Here is a 19,496-nt window from a genome sequence, read left to right as displayed (position 1 = left end):
TGTGAGGAATGCCACGGTTGGACTGATGTGCATATATTTGTCCGAGTCTCTGCTTTCAGTACTTTTGGGTCTGTGCCTAGTAGTGGGATTGCTGGGTCATATGGTAATTGTGTGTGATCATTTGAGGAATTTCTGGACTGCTTTCCAGAGCTGTCATACCAAGACATCTCCACCAGTATTGATGAGGTCTCTGATTTCTCCGTGTCTCTGCTGTCATTTGTTACTGTCTGATTTTCTGATTGTAACCCTCCCTGGCAGGGGTGAGGTGGTATCTAATTCTAATTTTTGTTTGCATTTTCATGGTGACTAATGACATTCAACATCATCTCACTTGTTAAGTGGCTGTCGGCATATTTCCTTTGGAGAAATGTCTGTTCATCTTTCACCTATTATTAAGCTCTGTTACTAAATTTGTCTTTTGAAGTTGTGAGGGCTCTTCATATGTTCTTGGCTTGGCTCCCCTTTCTTTGTGGTTCCCCACGTGTACCTGTGAGGTGCCCTCCTAACTGCTTGTGTGGGAGCACCCTGGCTGCCTTTGCTAGTCCCCACGTGTACCTGTGAGGTGCCCTCCTAACTGCTTGTGTGGGAGCACCCTGGCTGCCTTTGCTAGTCTACAGTGTTGGAGAAATCCAGTTTGTCTCCGTTTTCTTTTGCCTCACCTGCTTTCAGTGTCATATCTTATGTGTTTTGTTTGTTTCCTTTTTTAGAAGAATCAAAGGTGTCAGTTAGTTTCCATTGTTGCAGAAAAAGAATTAATGTAGTTCCTAGTAATTGTCCAGAGTGTGAACACCCAGATCCTAATATGTTGATGGATTTTTATTAACATCATAAGAAATGGCATTTGGCCGAAAATTACAACTGTAGTTTAAAATAAGTAAAAAATTATGTTTTAATTGAATGAAATACAATAATGAAAAAGAGAATCAGTACTATCAATTTTAAAGCATTTTATTCAATAAAATTCTTTCATGTTTTCCAAATTTTGCTCCATGTTTTCTTCTGTGCCTGGACACTGCCCCTTGTTGTTGACCTTCAGCAGAGTGGCTGATGGAAGAAGAAGTCAGGGGCCCCAGTGGGAGAGCTGGAGCTGTTCATTGGCTGAAGAGCTTGAGCTTGGATCATGCGATGTGAGGAGAAGGGACATGGTGTTAATTGGGATGTGTAAGGCTCTCTGCTTGAGGGGCAACAGACAGAGCAGTGGTTTCTAAATGATTATTTTTTTCCCCAGCACTTGGGCTCTAGGTGGACAACCTGACTCCCTGACTTGCTTTCTGTCAATGTTACAGATGGGGTTCACCAGTACGTTACTAGGAAAGAGGGCTTCTCTGTTGCAGTGAAACAGGAGAGTTGTCGAAGACAGAAATGGAAATGTGGCAGTGATTTTGACAGCTAGTTGAGAAAATCTCATTGTACTGGCTTTCCCCAAATCTGACTGCATACTTTTCATAAAAGATGCTATCCGAATATGTGATCAAGTTATCTAAACAGCATAAAAGGATACTTTATGCAGGCCAGTTTAAAAAGTATAGGTTTACCTTTTTATTTGAGTGACAGTTACAAATCATACCAGTTTTTCTCTATTATGTGTATTTTGTTTTATAACATTTACAACAACAGATCAATTAATTATGATGTATATAATGATTCTGTTTCTTGCCTTTGCCATTACCCAGCTCACACACATTTAACTTCTACAGCTTTCTACCTCCATTCCCATGTCCGAATGATTCTGTCTGTGAAAATCTTCCTTTGACTTTTTATATTGATGGCTTTATTCCATAATTGAGCCTTTGTGACTGACTTCTGTCACTCAGTGTAGTTTGTTCTAGCTTCATCCATGTTATGCTGTATTTCATAAATGATTATGTTTTAGAGATGCATAATTCTCTGTTGTGTGAATGTACCTTGGTGTCTTTATGCATTATTATCTGTGGACACATGGTTATTTTCAATGGTTTTCTCTTGTAAATAATGGTACAGTAAGCATGAATGTGCACGTATCAGTTCCTGTCACAACTCTGATTTCTATGGGATACATACCTAGTAGTTGGATTGCTGGATGAAATGGTTTTTCTGTGCCCATATTTCTAAGGAAGCACCAGACTGCCCTCCATAGTGATCATACTGTATCACGTGTCCCTGGCATGTGGGAATCGAGGCCAGGCTCATTTTGTGTGTGTTGCCATCTAATGTGTGACTTCACCTTGGTTCTGGGGTAAATGGTGTTCGCATGTTTAGAGCTCTCATCTGTTCTTGTCCTTCACAGGTGATGTGTTCAGCTGAGGCACTGTAACACGGACATTGCCACCCTTGGTCCCTGATGAACTCTGAGAAGAAGCCTGAGGGTGATGAGGATGAAAAGCCACCCAGCAATGCACCAGACCCGAGTTGGGTGCTCTGCCCCAGTGCAGACCATGTGCCCCCACCCCGTGGGCCCGCAGAGCCCTGTCTCCAGGAGACCTGCTCGGGTTCCGGGCATGGAGACCAGCCATCCACCAGCAAAAGGGGGTTTGCAGAATTGTCCCGCCTGGACACTGCTGTGCTGGAGGAAGACAGCAGCAGATATGCTTCCAAGAGGATGAGATTGGAGGAGGCCGAGTCCCTGACGTGTGCAGAGCCGGGTGTGCAGACAGCCCCAGCCCCAGGGACCAGCCGAGAGGACAGCACCCAGGACCACTTGACTGCAGCCTCAGGTGTCAGCGCTGCTCAGGACACTCTGGAAATGGATCCTGAAAGGCAGTCAGCTCTGCAGGGGCCTGTCCTCGCCCCGGAAGGAGACGTCCCTTTCCCTCTGCAGGAGGTCAGCGTGAGCTGCACTGGGGTGAGCCTAGACCCCGCTCCTAGATGTGACACCTGTGGCCACCTGTTGGCCTCTAGCTCCGACCTGGACAAGCGTGCCGAGTGTCCCCCACAGCTGTCCGTGGAGCATGCCTGGTGTCACTGTGGTCACAGGGCCGAGAGCTTGGACCTGCAGCTACAGGCCACCCGCACTCACATGCCCTCCACCTTTTCCTGTGACTTGTGTGGCTTCCAGTGTGCCAAGGAGGGCCTGCTGAGTGCGCACCGCCGCAGCAAGATGCACCTGCGCCGCCAGGACCTGGCTGCACGCAGAGGCTTCGTGCAGGTGCTCAGTAAGCCAGCCCTGCCCAGGAGGCCCAGTGCCCTGGGTGCGAGGACTGCCCGCCCCAGGCCTAGAGCGTCTAGGGACAGGGACAGCGACATAAGAGCGCAGCGTGCTGCAGGCGCGGGTGAGGAAGACAGCAGTCACAGTGCCATTGGGCAGGGTGCCAGTGAGCCACTGCGTGAGATGTGGCCGTCCAACATGACTTCTTCACAGCAGCCAGCAGTCCCTAAAGAAAGTGTCACCTCCCTTGGCCAAGCTCAGAATCCTGAAAGCCCAAGCAAGACCCCGAGCACTTCGATCCCCTCTGAGAGCCTCTGTCACACGTCGGAAACCGGCGGAAGTGCTGTGCAGACCGCACACAGCCTCACCAGGCCTCGAGCAGAGCGCCTGATCCTGCTGGGGAATGGCTTCCGGCGGCGAGGGGGCACCTTGGCCTTGAAAGGTCAGGCCAAGAAAAGGTTCAGTCTCTTGGGAATGAATAAAAGAGGCACGAGTGAAACCCAGCGCCTCTATGTAAAACATTTCAGAAGACCCACGAGAGTAAGTGATGTCCAAGTAGCAGCGAAGCAGGCGGGACCGGCCAGCAGTGTCCTGAGCGTGCGTGTGGCCACCGTGGATGCCCAGGAGCTGAGGCAGGACGCAAGCACTGCTCACCTGAATGCCGAGCAGCCACTGCCGGACCCCTCCGCACTGTGGACATGTGCAGACTGTGGTCACACGGCTGCCAGCAGGCCTGAATGGGACAGCCCTGTGGACAGGTGCCAGGCCAGAGCAGGCCGCATGCGCTGCCCGACGTGCGCCTCCTCGGCTGCCTCGAGTCAAGACGGCAGCGAGCGTCAGCGCCCGGCTTCCCCGCTCATCTGCCATTGCTGCTCCTTTGTCACTGAGACCGAGTCAGTGCTTCATGGCCACATGAAGGAGAAGCACGGGCTGGGCTTCCGCTGTGCCCCTTGCGATCGCTTCTTTGTGACTCTGAAGGACTTGGACACACACAGAACCACGGAGAAGCACCTCAGCCTGTCGGGTCAGCTGCAGACAGCACCATCTCTCGACAGTGGCCTGGAGCTGCAGACTGGAGCACCAGCTTCTGCAGAGCAAGAGAGCAAGGGAGGTCCCGGAAGCCAGGTGAGGGGTGCAGCTCAGGATGAAGCCAGGTCCCGGGTGAGCAGTGGCAGTGAAGTAAGGCACTTGGCTTTAGGTAAGCCCCAGTTCCAGTGTAAGAAGTGTTTTTATAAAACCAGATCTTCCACGGTCCTCACACGGCACATAAAGCTTCGGCATGGCCAGGACTATCACTTCCTGTGTAAAGCATGTAACCTTTATTCACTGAGTAAAGAAGGAATGGAGAAGCACATTAAAAGAAGCAAACATCTTGAAAATGCTAAGAAAAATAATATTGGCTTAAGCTTTGAAGAATGCATTGAAAGAGTATGTATAGGTGCAAATGACAAGAAAGAAGAGGTGTCCATGCCTGGGAGTGGAAGGACCGAGGGCCAGGGGGAGGGCACAGAGTCCCAGGAGAAGGAAGTGCTGATCAGTAGGGAGCCAGCGCAGTCTGGGACAACCAAGGATAATGGAGTGACTTTGACCAGCACCCCAAAGAGAGGGAGACCCAAGGGTAGTGTCTCGAGGACGTGTTCACACTGTGGCCTCTTGGCCTCTAGTATCACAAACCTGACTGTCCACATCAGACGGAAACACAGTCACCAGTACAGCTATCTCTGCAAAGTGTGCAAGTATTACACAGTGACCAAGGGGGACATGGAACGTCACTGCGCCACCAAGAAGCACAAAGGGCGCGTGCAAGTGGAAGCTAGTGGGCAGCGGAGTTCAGACATTGTTGTCTGCCCTGAGGGGGGCAGTCTGGAAGCCTGCAGAAAGACCACCAACCTGACTGGCACCGGTCCTGATGAGCATGCGGCCAAGTCAGCCGCCCCCGGTGTGCCCCTTCCAGCAAAGGTGGGAGTAGACCATGGAGACCCCGTTCAAGGCCAAGGTGAGAATGTGTCCCCCCCTGTGGATGGGGAAGTTAATAGTCACCTTGCTGAGAAAAGGGAAGAAGTGCCTCTTGAGCCCAAAGACCTGGTCCAGGACGGGGAGGCACGTTCCCAGAGAGAGGTGACAGGGACTAGTGACAATAAGTGTGCACACTGTGAGTTTCACACACACTCTGCTGCTTCTCTGGAACTTCACGTCAAACGGAAGCACACGAAGGAGTTTGAGTTTTATTGCATGGCCTGTGATTACTATGCAGTCACTCGGAAGGAGATGACCAGGCATGCAGCCACAGAGAAGCACAAAATCAAAAGGCAGTCTTATCTGAACTCTGCTGATGCAGAGACCATGTCCTCAGAATTGTCCAGAAGCATTGTCATCACTGAAGAGGGGCAGCAGCAAAGTTCTGAAGAGTTCCAGATTGTCCTGGAGCCTTCGTCAGAAAGCTTCAAGTCCAGAAACGCCACTGATGGCTCGTCTTCGGATGCACACACTCACGTCGGTGTGGTCAAAGTGCTCTGTGGCCCTGAGTCAGTAGAAATTGAGACTGAAGCCGACTCTAATCTCAGCAAAGAGCAGCCCGTTTGCCCGATTCTCCGGCTGCCCCTTGTCAAGAATAAAGTTGTACAGCCTGAGGATCTTGTGTCCCTAAACCTTTCCTCCTCCCCTAGCTCCCTCAGTGGACTTCAGAATGTCCACCCAGGAAGCCCGTTGTCCACTCAAGAGGTAGCCAGGGAGAACCGTGTCCCCAGGGCCCATGGTGAGAGCCAGAGTAGGGGAGCTGGCTCAGGGGAGCACACCATGATGGACGTCCCCAGAGAGTTCCTGGCCCAGGTCGGCAGCGAGCAGAGAGCCTTGGGAGCCGTGCCGTCCCCAGGGGGTACCCCTGTTCTGCAGACGGCCGTGCATCTGGAAGCTGGGGTGGTGGAGGGGGGCCTGACTGCAGACAGTGCTGTGGAAAGCAATGACGTTTATGAGACTATAATCAGCATCGATGACCGAGGGCAGGCACTGGACACTTTCGGCCGCTTTGATTCCTCCATCATTAGGATAAAGAGCCCCCAGGAAGGTGACCTGATGGGCCGGCCCGAAGAAGGCCTGGCAGCACCCGGCATGAGGCTCAGCGAGCTGCCCCCCAAAGAGCCCACGAATGGCATGAGGAAGAAGAGGCCGGATGGTGGCTGTTTTGGAGACTCCACACGGATCCGTTGTGATGACTGTGGCTTCTTGGCAGACGGCCTGAGCGGTCTCAATGTACACATTGCCATGAAGCACCCCACCAAAGAGAAGCACTTCCACTGCCTGCTGTGCGGGAAGTCCTTCTACACCGAGAGCAACCTGCACCAGCACCTGGCCAGTGCTGGGCACCTGCGCAATGAGCAGGCCAGTGTGGAGGAGCTGCCCGAGGGCGGCGCCACCTTCAAGTGCGTCAAGTGCACTGAGCCCTTCGACTCGGAGCAGAGCCTGTTCTTGCACATCAAAGGCCAGCACGAGGAGCTGCTGCGCGAGGTGAACAAGTACATCGTCGAGGACACGGAGCAGATCAACCGTGAGCGGGAGGAGAACCAGGGCAGCGTGTGCAAGTACTGTGGGAAGATGTGCCGCAGCAGCAACTCCATGGCCTTCCTTGCCCACATCCGCACGCACACAGGTACGTAAGCCGCAGGCCAGGCTACCAGGGGGCCCCCATCCCGACCACATCTGCACTATGTAAGCCGCAGGCCAGGCCACCGGGCCGTCCCCATCCTGACCACATCCACACGCACACAGGTACGTAAGCCGCAGGCCAGGCCACCAGGCCGTCCTCATCCTGCCCAGCTTCTGTGCACACCTGTGCACACTTGGGCTGAGGCCCTCCTGACACGGCAAGTGCCCAGGCCAGCAGTCCTAGGTCTTGTTCGTCCTGCTCTGAGTCCCTGATAACATTCCCAAGTCCTGGTAATGGCAAAGCTGTAGAAACTTGATGGGGTCCTGTCAGAAGGTGTTGAGCCTCCTCCCGCTTTGCAGACGTTTCTAGAGCTCAATCATTGGGCTTTCCAAAGGAGTCTGTTGGTTAAGTGACACATTGTGTATTTAAAGGACATGTTGAATGGCTTTGAGACTTGTAATGAGATGAAATTTCTCCCAGTATATGGGATTTATAAGTGCTCACTGTCCTGAAGTTTGATTTTCAGACATGTGACTCCCAGGTCCCCGAACCCCCCAGGAATCACATTGGTTGGTGGCTCTGGACACATGGTTTAGTTTTTGTGCTCAGTCACTTTTGGTGTTCCATGTTAATGTTTAATTTTAAGTAAAAATTAAAAAAAATATTTTTTTTGGTGGAAAATGCATAAGCCTTTCTAAATTTATGTAAAAATTCCCTTCACTGTTTCTATAAACCTGCCATACATTCTTTATTTTAAATAGACAGCTTTTCTAAATCACTGTGCTCTGCTTAGACAAGTTCTGTCTCCTTGGTAGAATTTATGAGTGGATTTGAATAATAAATTCACATTTCAATGAACATATTTTCATTAAAACTGTAAGGTTTATTTTACTGTACTTTTAAATAATGGCTTATTATTGAAGCTATACTTTAAATTCATGCAGTTTTTGAAACTTCGTGCATGGTTACAGGGAGGAAGACAGAAAAGTATCAAACATTATTAATAGTTCATTGTGATTAAAGAGAGATCAAAGTTTTTTATTGAAGAGAGTCACTAAGTGACCTCTGGAAGACTGATGCCTATGAAGGTAACCGTGTGCGTGTGTGATCGCAGGAGGCAGCGCTGAGGACCATGCCCATGTCCTGTCCCTCAAGGTTTCAGCACCTCTCTGTGCACCATGTTGCCGGCCACTGGGAGAACAGTCAGGGTTTCAAAGCAGCTCCTTCACCTGCACAGAAAACATGGACTTTCTTAATATGCCTCTGAAGGCAGATAGAGCGAAATAAAACGAAGAGGAAGACGCTAATGGAGCTCTTTTTAGAATTCTTTATGCAACTGTCTGGTCAAGACATGTTGCTTATAATTGATGTGTCCATTACTTGAATTCTCTTGTAATTATAGTCAATAAGTCTTGTAAATGTGTTAAAGCTCACTAAAAGCATACAAATTCCAGAACAGAGTGAGGCTAATAATTTAAAATAATCAATGTAGGCATTTCAGCACTTAATTTCCCTTGTGTGTTGATAGCTGATCATTCTTAATCCATTAAGATTTATTTAGTCGTTTACAATGCAAAATAGGCTTGCACTGGTCACTCGTGCCATTTGGAAATGTCTACCAGGTTAAGTGCAGAATGTAGTCCATTAGTCTTCCTTGACTATATGTATTAATTGCATTTAAAATCAAGTTAATGTGGATGTGAAAGTGAGGTAACTATCAATATGTGACAGAGTAACCCTACTTATATAAGTTACATCATTGATTGTAACATTTAGTAAAAGTTAGCAGACTTCTTTAACATCTTGTGTTGATCTTATCAGCAAGTGCGTTTTTATTGTACTCTGAAGTGGCTTTTAAAAGAGCCCTGTGCATGAGTGCATGGGACAGATCTGCCATTTCCATCTTACACACCATTTTTGGAGAAGTTGCCATCCAGGTTTTAAGCCAAGTTAGTTTTTTCTGCCCCCTCCTGGAGCACCTTCAAATGAATTGCTTTTCTGATACTTTGCTTATGTCCACCAAGCAGTAATACAGACACAGTTATTAATGGTTAACTGGAAAAGGGCTTACTCTTCCAGTCCCTGTTTTCATATTTTGTGATTTACTATATGTTTTGTGTAACCTTCTCCTTCCATCCTCAGCACGCTAAGAGTGCACTCTTCGAGATAAATGAGTCTTGGTTTAGGAAGGGCCGCAGAAGTTCCCTGAGCCCATGTCTGTCTGCGGGAGCTTTCCTCCTCCACATCCCGAGAGGGGCTGCTGCACAGTGGCCCTGTATCCTCTTGGTGGGCTGTGGATCTCAGTCTCCTCTGACTCCTTCCTCAGGAGTAGGAGGCCTTTCCTTTCACATTCGCTGTCCCTCAGAGCTCTCTGTCCTCAGAGCGAGCCTCCAGGTGGGGCCTGTGAACGGCCGCTCCCCTGACAGCCAGCCAGTCAGGGCTGTGAGCTTTGAATCTCGGGCCACGAGACCCCAGAAGGCAGACCTCGTGAGCATGGATAAAGAGGAGGGCCACCAGTGGTTCCTCACTGTAGTGGGGACGGGGCAGCCACCTCCACCTCTACATCTTTAGAAATGGCACTCCTGTGATGGGGACCCATGGACAGACGGCCCGGCGGAGGGCTGTCGGCTCACTGTTTGCAGGTGATACCCACGAAGTCGTAGTCTTCAGTAATTGCTGATCACCGTCCTGGGCCTGTGTACGGCAGAGTGGCGCTCCCAGCGTCATTGGGAGTCTTGTGCTCAGTGATAAGGCACCAGGAAGCTGGGCTGCCTTGGTTTTTCTCTCTTAAAGAGGCTCAGTAGGGTCAACTGAGGGCTGTGCTGGTCCCTGGATGGCAGCCACTTGGTATCTGAGCTAATGAGAATCAGAACATACCTGAGATAAGGACAAATGGGGGAACATGTCCTTTTACACATTTTGCCGTATGAATGCGATTCTTGGATCTTATGTAGAATGCAGAGAACAAGTGACAAATTGAAATAGTATCAGTTAAAATACAAAAATGAAGTCAGGTTTTGCTTGTACAGATGAAATGATCTCCATGCTGCTAGTGTTTTCATTTTCCTGGTGCAGAATGGAGTTGTTACTACTCTGAACAGAAGGTATTAATAGTCAAAGGCTCAGTGATTTCTGGATGGGGGCGGTCAGCAAAATAACTTTCTGTGTTGTTCACACACCGTGGCTATGGTCACCAAAACCTGAGGGCACTAGAGTTATCCTCAACGGAGCTGCCGGCAGTGAAGTGGAGATACTGAGGGCCTGTCCTTCCCGGTTCTTCCTGTGGCCAGTTGGACTGAAAGGGGAACTCTGCTCCAGCTTAATTGTTGACTTTGAGAAATGAAGGCTCAAATCCGCTACGTATTTGAAATCCTCCGTTAATCACAATTGCAATACAAATATTGGGAGAAAGCTTTGTCTTCTTTATTTGAGCACTTGGTATTTTTGTTAATTACTAATTTCCTAGTTACTTTATTATCTTTAATGCATTTTACTTTATAAAATGCAAGTGATTTGGTTCTTCTTGATTCCCCACCCCCACCCCCGAAGTTCCTTTATGGAATCTGTGGTTATGAAATGCTTCATAGTGAGATGCTCGGTCTCATCAGGACCATTTAGATAAACTGTAGTTTCTAATGTGATTGATAGAATGTGATTGCTATAAGCTGCAGTCTCAACCTGCTTTTGACATTTAAACATATAAAGCTGACGAGATAGAACCATTCAGGTGCTAAATATATTTTACATCTACTTCCCACAGTAGAAATGGGAGTATTAAGAGATCTAGCTTCATTGTCACTGAACTGTGAAATATTCAACCTTGTCTGCTAGTGCTTAGTACTGTTGACTTTTTTATTTCTGTGTGAAGATTAAAATTAAATGCTTCACTTTTTTTTGTCAGCTTTTGGGAATTAAATTGAAATTTAAGACTAAAATTTTTTACCGAGTGCTTCAATTTCAACAAAGTATTCTTGGAGGACTCACCCCCCCCCCCCACTTCCCCCAAGGGCATGCCAGAAGATTCATTGATCAAATATGATTTAGTACCGTTTTAAAAATTTGAGCTCTTTTTTGTGTTTATTAACTTGAACTCTTTTTCTGTTTTGTATATTTATGTCTGATTATATTGGGAGAGGTGACTCACCAGATATGCACTAAATATGATACAATCTGGAAACCTTTTTTGTATGGATTTCTGAAGTGTGATTTTCCTAATATTGATCTATGTGTTTGAATTAGTGGTTAGGAAATTGGAGAGTGAGTGTATTCATTCCATCTTAACAGAGTGAAGCTTCTTGGTGATGCAGACACCGAGGACCCGTCAGCAGCCAGGTCTCACAGTCTGTCTGTTATTACTGACAAGGAGTTTAATTTCATCTTAATTTCTTTAAGAAATGATTTAAAAATTTTTCTGTTAGTGTTGTATTTAAATATTTGTGAAAGAAATCATAGCTACAGTATCAATATTTGTGGCTTGCAGAATCATCACCAATTTTTGACTATAAAATGGTCATAAAAACATGATTTATCTTATGTATATCCATTCAGTGTCATGAATCATTTGGGATCAATGACAGAAAAATCTAAAATGACATTGTTAATGTGAATACATTCAAAGCCAGGGAGAGGGGGAGGCAAGACATTACTTGGATGATAAATATCCTTTTAAAAAATACTAGCTTCCCTGAATGCATGTATGACTTTAAAATGCCTCATTTTGAATGTTGAGTTTTAAAATGTATTCTTTATGATCTATAAGAAAAATAGTTTAAATTATTTTGCTCTTCTCATGTATTTAGTTCTGCCATTTATGTCACTTTTGACTTTAAATTTCATAATGCTGTTTAAATTTAGAGATGTTCCTTGCCACATTAGAGTCTTCTAGATGGCACAATTATGGAATACTGGTCCACTCAGAGGAGCATTGGTTGAAGCTCTGGACTGGTAACTGAAAGGTCAGGAGTTCACACCCACCACCTGCTCTACGGGAGCGCAGTGCAGCAGTCTTCTATAAAGATCGTGGCCTTGGTAACTTCTAGGGCAGTTATCTATGGCCTTGGTAACTCTGTGGGTTGTTTGATCAATGAGTGTAAGTGTTCCATTTTGGGAACAGAAATACTTTCATAAAGGTTTGATTTAAGACTTAGCCCTCTTTTTAAGCTATAAATGATGCATTATTTAAATTCAAATAATCTTTTATGTTAAATTTGCTTAGGATCAAAACCATTCAAGTGCAAGATATGCCATTTTGCAACAGCTCAGCTTGGAGACGCCAGAAACCATGTGAAAAGGCACCTTGGGATGAGAGAGTACAAGTGCCACATCTGTGGGTGAGTACCTGGGTGGCCCTCCTCAGAGGACCTGTAAGTCAGTGCAGAGCACCCATTGTTTCAGGACTCAGCACTGATAGGACCAGGAGTGGTGAAAATTATGCGTGCAGGTCCTCTTTTTCATTGTTATGGTAAATTCCTTAAATACAGTTATGACATCCTTCTCCCACTTTTAGTCCTCCACTGAAGATGAGCAATTTATGGGCTACAAGGTCAATTTGAACCTGTAATCTGTAAATTGACTAAATTATAGGATGTTCATTCACATTGCCAGAGAGAACCATAAACCCCATTTGTTGTAGTTCGGCGTCATCGAGCTGGTTCCGACGCCCAGTAACCCCAGCACAACCCTGCCTGGTTCTGTGCCATTGTCACGGCATTACTGGGTCTCAGGGTAGATTCTGCGTACGATGTAGAAATACTTGAAGCAGACAGGCATATGTATAGTTCATTTTTGTGCACCCTGCTTTAATTTTCATCACATTAATGAATCTTTGGTTTCATTAGGCACATTCTGTAAGGAAAAGGAAAAAAAGACTCAATTTTAACCAGCTGGCCACTAATTACTATAGAGACGCAGTCTGAAAAAGTGTTTCGAATGTATGGTTCGTGTAACTTTATTTCAGAAGCTCTTTCCCTTTCCTTGTTAATGGTTATTCCCTTTGAACAATCAGTCATAATGTTTAATTGTCACTCAAATGTATGTTGTCTTAAATAGGAAGCACCGAAATGCGTAGTCCAAGACTAAATTAATTTAGCAGAAGTGTTTAAAAGGATTTAAACCACCATGATGCGTATAGTATTTCGTTAGACTTTCAGAGTTGGTTAACAAACATACTTTAATATTATTCTGCTAGAGAAAGGAGCTCATGTGAGCACTTGATGAAAACACCGTGTGTGGAATCAGAACCTGTAGTCCTCTGGACCCATTCACATGATAGCCTGGCTCCAGTTACACGGTACAGTGTATGTTGCTGTTTTAGGTTCACCTGCGTGTAGGATTTCTCAGTTGGCAGTGTGGGTAGAGACCTCAGAAGTCCTCAACAGCTCTGATTTCTGTTGGACTGTGCACCTCACCCTGGCCTGCAGCTGTGCTTTTTGACCCTCTTGATAGTTTCACAAAAAACTTTGCAAGCAGTTTTATTAACGACAGCCCTGATTTAGTCATTGGCAGGAGTGAAGGCTCACCGACTGGCAACTGAAGTAAATGAAGATGCACCCTGGCCTGAAACCCTGCTGCTGATTGGTAGCCGGGTGACTTCTGTTACTTCTCACGTTAGGCTGTCAGGGTCAAGTGCCAAATGCTTTATTTTAATTGCTCTAGGCCTTGGAATTTGAAAAGATGCCTCATTTATTGTTTTTACCATATGAATTAGAGCTAAGAGGAAGGCTTGACTCCAGTGGAAATGTGCCATCCGGTGGCACCAAGCAGGTCTTTGTGAGTTTCTGTGAAATAAGCAAACCACTTATCCACTTTGTGGGCTACTAAAGCATAAGAGGAAGAGATGAAACCCGTCTGGGCAGCAGTTTCTGACATATGCAGCATCTAAAACAATGCATAATTCATGGTCCTTAATTGTATAATTTGAATAGTGCGTACTCGGTTTAGCTGACTGTTTGCCACATACCACCCAGTGTTGCACCAGTAGTCTCTATTTGATACAGAAGATAGAGAATTACAAATAAGTCTATTTAAGTTGAATATTATGATTATTCTAGCATTCCAAAGTTACATGCAAACATGAACAATTCTCATCTTTCAAAAATGTATCTCTTACTATTATTATCATGATTAAATTTTATCTGAAATAGCAACATCCTTTTTCTTATATTTGCTTTTATATTGAACAGTAATTTTAAAATTAGAATAACAATATTCTGACAGTGAAGGTAAAAGTACTTTGTGGTTTGGTGGTTTGTTTGTTCTTTTTCTCTTCTTGCAGAGATTTACAGACTCACTTAGTGAGTTGCCAAAGACTGCATGGCAGTGTGTTTAGTTTATGGATAACCTGATTATATTCTGCTTTCATTATTGTTTTCTCTGAAAAGCCTCCTTGGCATTTGAGGTCCGTGTACTGTAGAAATGAGTTTGATGTGTCTGGGTTTTAAATACCTAACTGATTGAATGTTAGGTTGCTGGCTCTTTTTGGGCTGTATTTCCCTCTTATCTCCTCAGTTTATAGCAAACCAATAGTGATGAATACCAAGCAGGTGTACTCTTTTCAAAAAACAGTTATGTAAAAACAAACAAACAAAACAAAACAAAAACAGTTATGTGATATGCAAATATACATAATTAGCAATCTGATTTTTTTATGCACTTTTGAACACTTGAAGTGGACTTAAGAGTGGCAGCTAATCTTTAGCATGAAAAAGAGGACTTGATTCATTACTCGCAGCCCCTCCATTGGTCGAGCCTGGCTCGTAGAGATCCTGCCTCCAGTTGCTAATGTTGCTGCAGGTCATTGCGAAGGGAGATTCCCATCTTTCCCCCTTAGAGGAGCCGATGGATTCAAACTGCTAACCTTTAGTGAACCCACCATGTTACCAGAGCTTGCTCTTGTAGAACTGAAAGGTCTGGAGGGTTGTTCCCTATTCTGTATTTCATAGAGTCAGGGTCTCCATAACTTGAAAATTGAAGTGGAGAGTAAGAAATTGTAGGGAGTTGGCTGAGATTGGTGGCCCTGGAGCTTTTGGGACATTAACGCCGCTGACAACGTCAATTCATTATCATTGATGGCTGAGTCATCTCAGAAATGCTCGCTGGACCTATTAGTTCCTGAGCATAAGCAGCTCATGCTGCATTTCTTCATTAGCTTTAATTGCTATAAATTTTACCTTTTACGAAATCATGCTTTAAAAGGTGAAGTGATCTTTCAGGAACATTAGCTACATAATTTTGTCACAAACATAGGCCCTGCCCTGTGTTTTCTTTCCAGTAGTAGATAATATCTAAGTCTTTGGACTATTAGAATTGGGAGTTGTGTGTTGGGGTGGTTCTGATTCACTTAACAATGAGTGCAGATAGTGGGTCAGGTGCATGTTCAAGGGGAAGTTGTTTTCATGGTGCTGGCCCCCCTTTCCTCATAGTGACTCGGTTTTTGTGAAAGACCTAACATCATGTGATGAATTTAATGGAGACAATAAACTTGAAGACATGATCAGAATGCATTTTGGGGAACAGAGTTCATGGCTAATGCCTTAAATGAGTTGACTTTGTACCGTTCTCTAGATAAGAAACTTCAGGTGCTCCTGGACTGAATGTCTTGTATTTTCTGCTGAGGCTTAGTTTTAAGCTTTGCCATAGCAACTTTCTTAACAAAAACTGCCTTTTAAACCTTTATACAGGTTGTTTGGCCGTAAGCGGATTGTCTCTGCATCTTAAAAGATCAATTTTAAGATACTATTTTTCCTCATTGGCAAATAATGCCTACAAATCTATCATGGATTTAAGGTTAGTGTGACATAAGCAGTCAGACATTAGCTGTCTGATTTCTAGTACGTACGTAGCTAGGATTCAGAGGTCAGAGTTTTCGGTTTGCTTTGCTATAGATTATGAGCTCGCTCACGGTAAACATTGACAGAAAGACTCATTATTTTATGCCTCATATTTTAAGTACCTGTTATAGGTCACTGAGGAAAAACTAGTTGTTTTTACTTTCAGTTTTAGGAGAAACAGTTTTGAATAAGAAAATTTCATAAGCAAATTTCTCTTGAGTTTGAATGTTACCGCAGGAGGAATTCTGTCGGTGAGCCTCGTCTTTGTGCACTTGAGCACTTCCTTGACAGGGAGTTAACTGCAAGTCTGCTCTAGGTCTGACATGGGCCTTGGTGGAGGAGAAAATAAGAAATTACAGGAAGCATTGCTTAAAGAGACTCTTACCATTTTTGTTAGGAACCGAAGCATAAAAATAAGCTAAGCAAACATTTTAATAACTCCATACTCTTTGTGTTTTTCAGTATTTAAGAACCTGAAAAATCTTTGTGGTTTAAAAAGCTTCATTAGACACAATATTATGCTAAATTCTTTTAAATTTATTTTTTAAAAAAACTGTAATTTTTTGCTTTATGTATATGTACATTGTTACATATGTACTGTCTGTCCTGTCCTGTGCTCCATAGTGTTATTTGATGTGTGCTTTAGTCAGCAGTTACCATGTTGAAAATCTTTGTAGCTTCATGAGCTACTTTGTCATTCTCACTCTGTAGAAGGAAGTTTGAAGTTCAAAGGCGATTGTCTCTCTCTCTCTCTCTTTTTTTTGCTACTGACTTTAATTTGTACATTTTTTCCTCTCTAGTTTGTTTTCAGTAACAGGTAATAATTTTAGCTTCCTGCTTCCCCCTCCACCCCCTACTTTGTACTTTAGTCTGTCTTTACTCAGATGTACGTTTTCAGAATTGCTTGAATGATCTTTCACATTTGTATTCTGTTATTCAGTCTCAGTTCTTATATCTCTTTTTGTGTTTCATTTTTCCCATTGCATAAGTATTGTTTTAAATAATTTTACTATTTCCACTGTGCTTTGTATGTTGACAGCTGTACTGGACAAAATGCAAGTGCTGGCATAATAGAAAGAGTGAAGTATCAAGAACATTGTATCATTTTTTTTCCTTAGCATGAGAGGACTAAAATTTATCAACTTGAATTAGAGATGTTGTCTTTCTAACTAGGTATCTTTAAAAAGTTAGAGAGTAGGATGATTTATTTTTAGCAGAAGAGAATGCTTAACCTTTGTGTGCATAACCCAGAGGGTAGCTAGCCCCTTCTGACAGTGCTGGTCCAGAGACTGCATGGTCCTGTGGGGTTTGGTTTGCCTGTGTCTAATCCTGGTTCTTCTGTACATAGAATTTACCTCGTCAAGAGATAATCAAGACATTTTCCAAATTGGTCCCCTCTGGGTTCCTGAAGATTTCAGGGTTTTTCTAGTTATCTATAATATGCTTACAAAATGTTTATTCCTGGTGGGTTTAGGAGACCTTAAATAGAAAGTTATTAATGCAGTAAAACTCTTTTTTTGTGTGTGTCTGTGGTGTTCCCTAGTTTTTGTGCATTAGAAGGGATCTCTATGTAGATGATTATAATGTCACTTTCTGACCTTTGCAGCTTGAATAATTGTAAATCATTGCTTCATAACGTGTCAGAGAATGTCTGTACCAGGCAATTAAATGGCAGAATATAATAGACCGAATTATTGCCTGTCATGTCTCCAACAACACAGTTAGTATTTGAGTTACACTTAATCATTACGTGCATTAGCAACTTCATTGGAACCCAGCTTCAGGCTGAGCGTGAAATACATTACAGTATTTAAACCTCTAATGGTACAAGTCATTTATTTGTGTTGAAGTGTACAACATGCAGAGTTTCATAAAGCAAGGAACACTTGAGAGCTTAATTTATCCAAATCAAAGTCTAAATGCAGATAAACACAAGTGGCAAAAATTAGTAATTTTTATAGGCTGGAAATATTTAAAAATACATGGTTGTGGGTAATTGTAGGCAGCAGGAATAAATTAAAATCACTATTTTTAGTCTGCTTGGAGGACTAAAGCTGTGTATACCTAAATCATTCAGAACACCCTGGAATTGCATTTTTAGCTGAACAATTAATTATACCCATCATATCACCAGATGTATCCAAATAAAATAAGGATTTGGTTCAGCTGGTTGTTTTGGTTAAAGAGATATAGATAGAAAATGTTTGTTTTCTGGGATGGTGTGAGTTATACTTGGAATAAGACAAAATGAACATCTCTCAATTTTGCAAAAAACCACTTAACATAAATAGAATCTCATTATAGGGGATACATTACATATTTTATGCTTGTGGTATTTTAGTACTTTTAACTTAATGATACATTTTTGTCTTTAGTTTGAACACTTTTAATACCCTGTAATGATTACTGCCTCTTTTCCTGTCAGTGAGGAAAGCAAAATTAACAATACTTAATTTAGTTTTTTGATGTTAGAGTCTCCAAAATACTTTTGTAACAGTGAATAGACATTGCTTTTTTAATATATGATCATTTTGCAATTTGTAAATCTAGAGGCTATCCAGGCTTCAGTACTGAAGTCAGGGCATTCTTCTCAGGCAGGATTGTTGGGTCTTGTCACGCCAGGCTCAGATGAGGGAGTGAAGGACTCCTTCCCACTCACTCTTCTGTGAGAGCGCAGCTGGTTTGTCGTCCTTCGCTCCCCACTTTCCTTTCCATGCGAGAATTTCTGTCAATTTTTCCACCATAAAGAGTGAAGTCATTGCTGTATCCTAAGACTCATAAGTATGGTTGATAGGTAACAAAATAAACTACATCAATCCTTATGGTATTTCCAGTAAAAAAATCATGTATCTCAGTTTCTGAAGTCTTTTTAATTTTATTTTTACTTGGAAATAGCTCAGGAGTGGTTTTATAATTCTGTTGCAGAGGTGTTCAGAGTGTTGAAGCCCCCATGGCCTCACCCTGGAGGAGGGTGCAGGCTTGCAGCCGGGCTTCTGGCTTCCTCTGGTTTTGGGTTGGTTTTTATTCCCCTCGTGTTAGCCTGCTGTCTGCCCACCTCTTCATCTGTTTCTTGAGTCCTTTTCCTTGCAGAGGCGTAAGCTCTGGGATTTAGTCAAGAACGTGAGAGGTGAAGGCGGGATGTAGGCAGGAGGAAGCTTTGCCACTCACTCATTTTTCTTTCAGTAAGTATCTGTGGGCTCCTTCGTTGTGGACTGCAGAGTGGCGAGGGGAGCGGAGCATGAGCCCTGCTGTCAGGGTCAGTACGTGCCAGTGCAGAGCTAGCCCCCAAATCTTGCCAGTTGATTAGTCACTACTCCAGGACAGATAGTGTCAGTTTGAAGTTGAATCAGAGGTGAACTAACAGAGACAGTGCACTTTAGATGGGCCTCTGGTTTGTTCCACCACAGGGTATGGGATGCTTAACTGGAAGATCATGTTCTGTTCCACCTGAAGAGCACGACGTCCTCACCCTAAAGAGCGCTGCTCACCCGCTCAGAGGACACTTGGAGTTCAACCAGAAGATAGGGTGTGTTCAACCTGGAGAAGCTGTGTTCAGTAACAGCGTAGTGTGTGTTTAACCTGAAAGACAGGGTGTATTCAACCTAGAGAACAGGGATAGGCCAACCTGGAGAGCAGGATGAGTTCAATGCAGAGACAGTATTCAAATATGAGGAACACAGTCTCAAAGGACATAGCACAATCTGTGAACAGAACATAGTGCATTTGTCCTGAAGAATGTCACATACTCAGGAGCTGGGTTTAGTTGAGTGCTGCCTGGGTTGCATTGGAGAGTTCTGGGGCCAGAGCAGGGCAGACAGCCCCAGGGGCTGAAGTTGGAGTTAGGCAGCGTCAGGTCATAGAGGGTGTTGCATTGGGAGGTGAATTCTGGTCGTTCCTGGTT

The 19,496-nt window shown here is 44.3% G+C and overlaps 1 protein-coding gene across 1 annotated transcript in view; it reads left to right on the top strand.

The window, feature by feature from the left end:
* The first annotated feature begins 2,320 nt into the window (after positions 1-2,320).
* The window catches only part of ZNF407 (zinc finger protein 407), a 368,528-nt gene continuing 351,352 nt past the window's right edge, over positions 2,321-19,496 (top strand). Inside the window, exons 1-2 of the mRNA XM_006897250.1 lie at positions 2,321-6,770; positions 11,983-12,097. Coding sequence (XP_006897312.1) covers positions 2,321-6,770; positions 11,983-12,097 — 4,565 coding nt within the window. The remainder of the gene's footprint in view (positions 6,771-11,982; positions 12,098-19,496) is intronic.

Source organism: Elephantulus edwardii, unplaced genomic scaffold (genome assembly GCF_000299155.1).
Source record: "Elephantulus edwardii isolate Elephantulus edwardi_28Jun2011 unplaced genomic scaffold, EleEdw1.0 scaffold00207, whole genome shotgun sequence".
NCBI lineage: Eukaryota > Metazoa > Chordata > Mammalia > Macroscelidea > Macroscelididae > Elephantulus > Elephantulus edwardii.
This window is presented reverse-complemented; position numbering and strand designations above follow the sequence as displayed.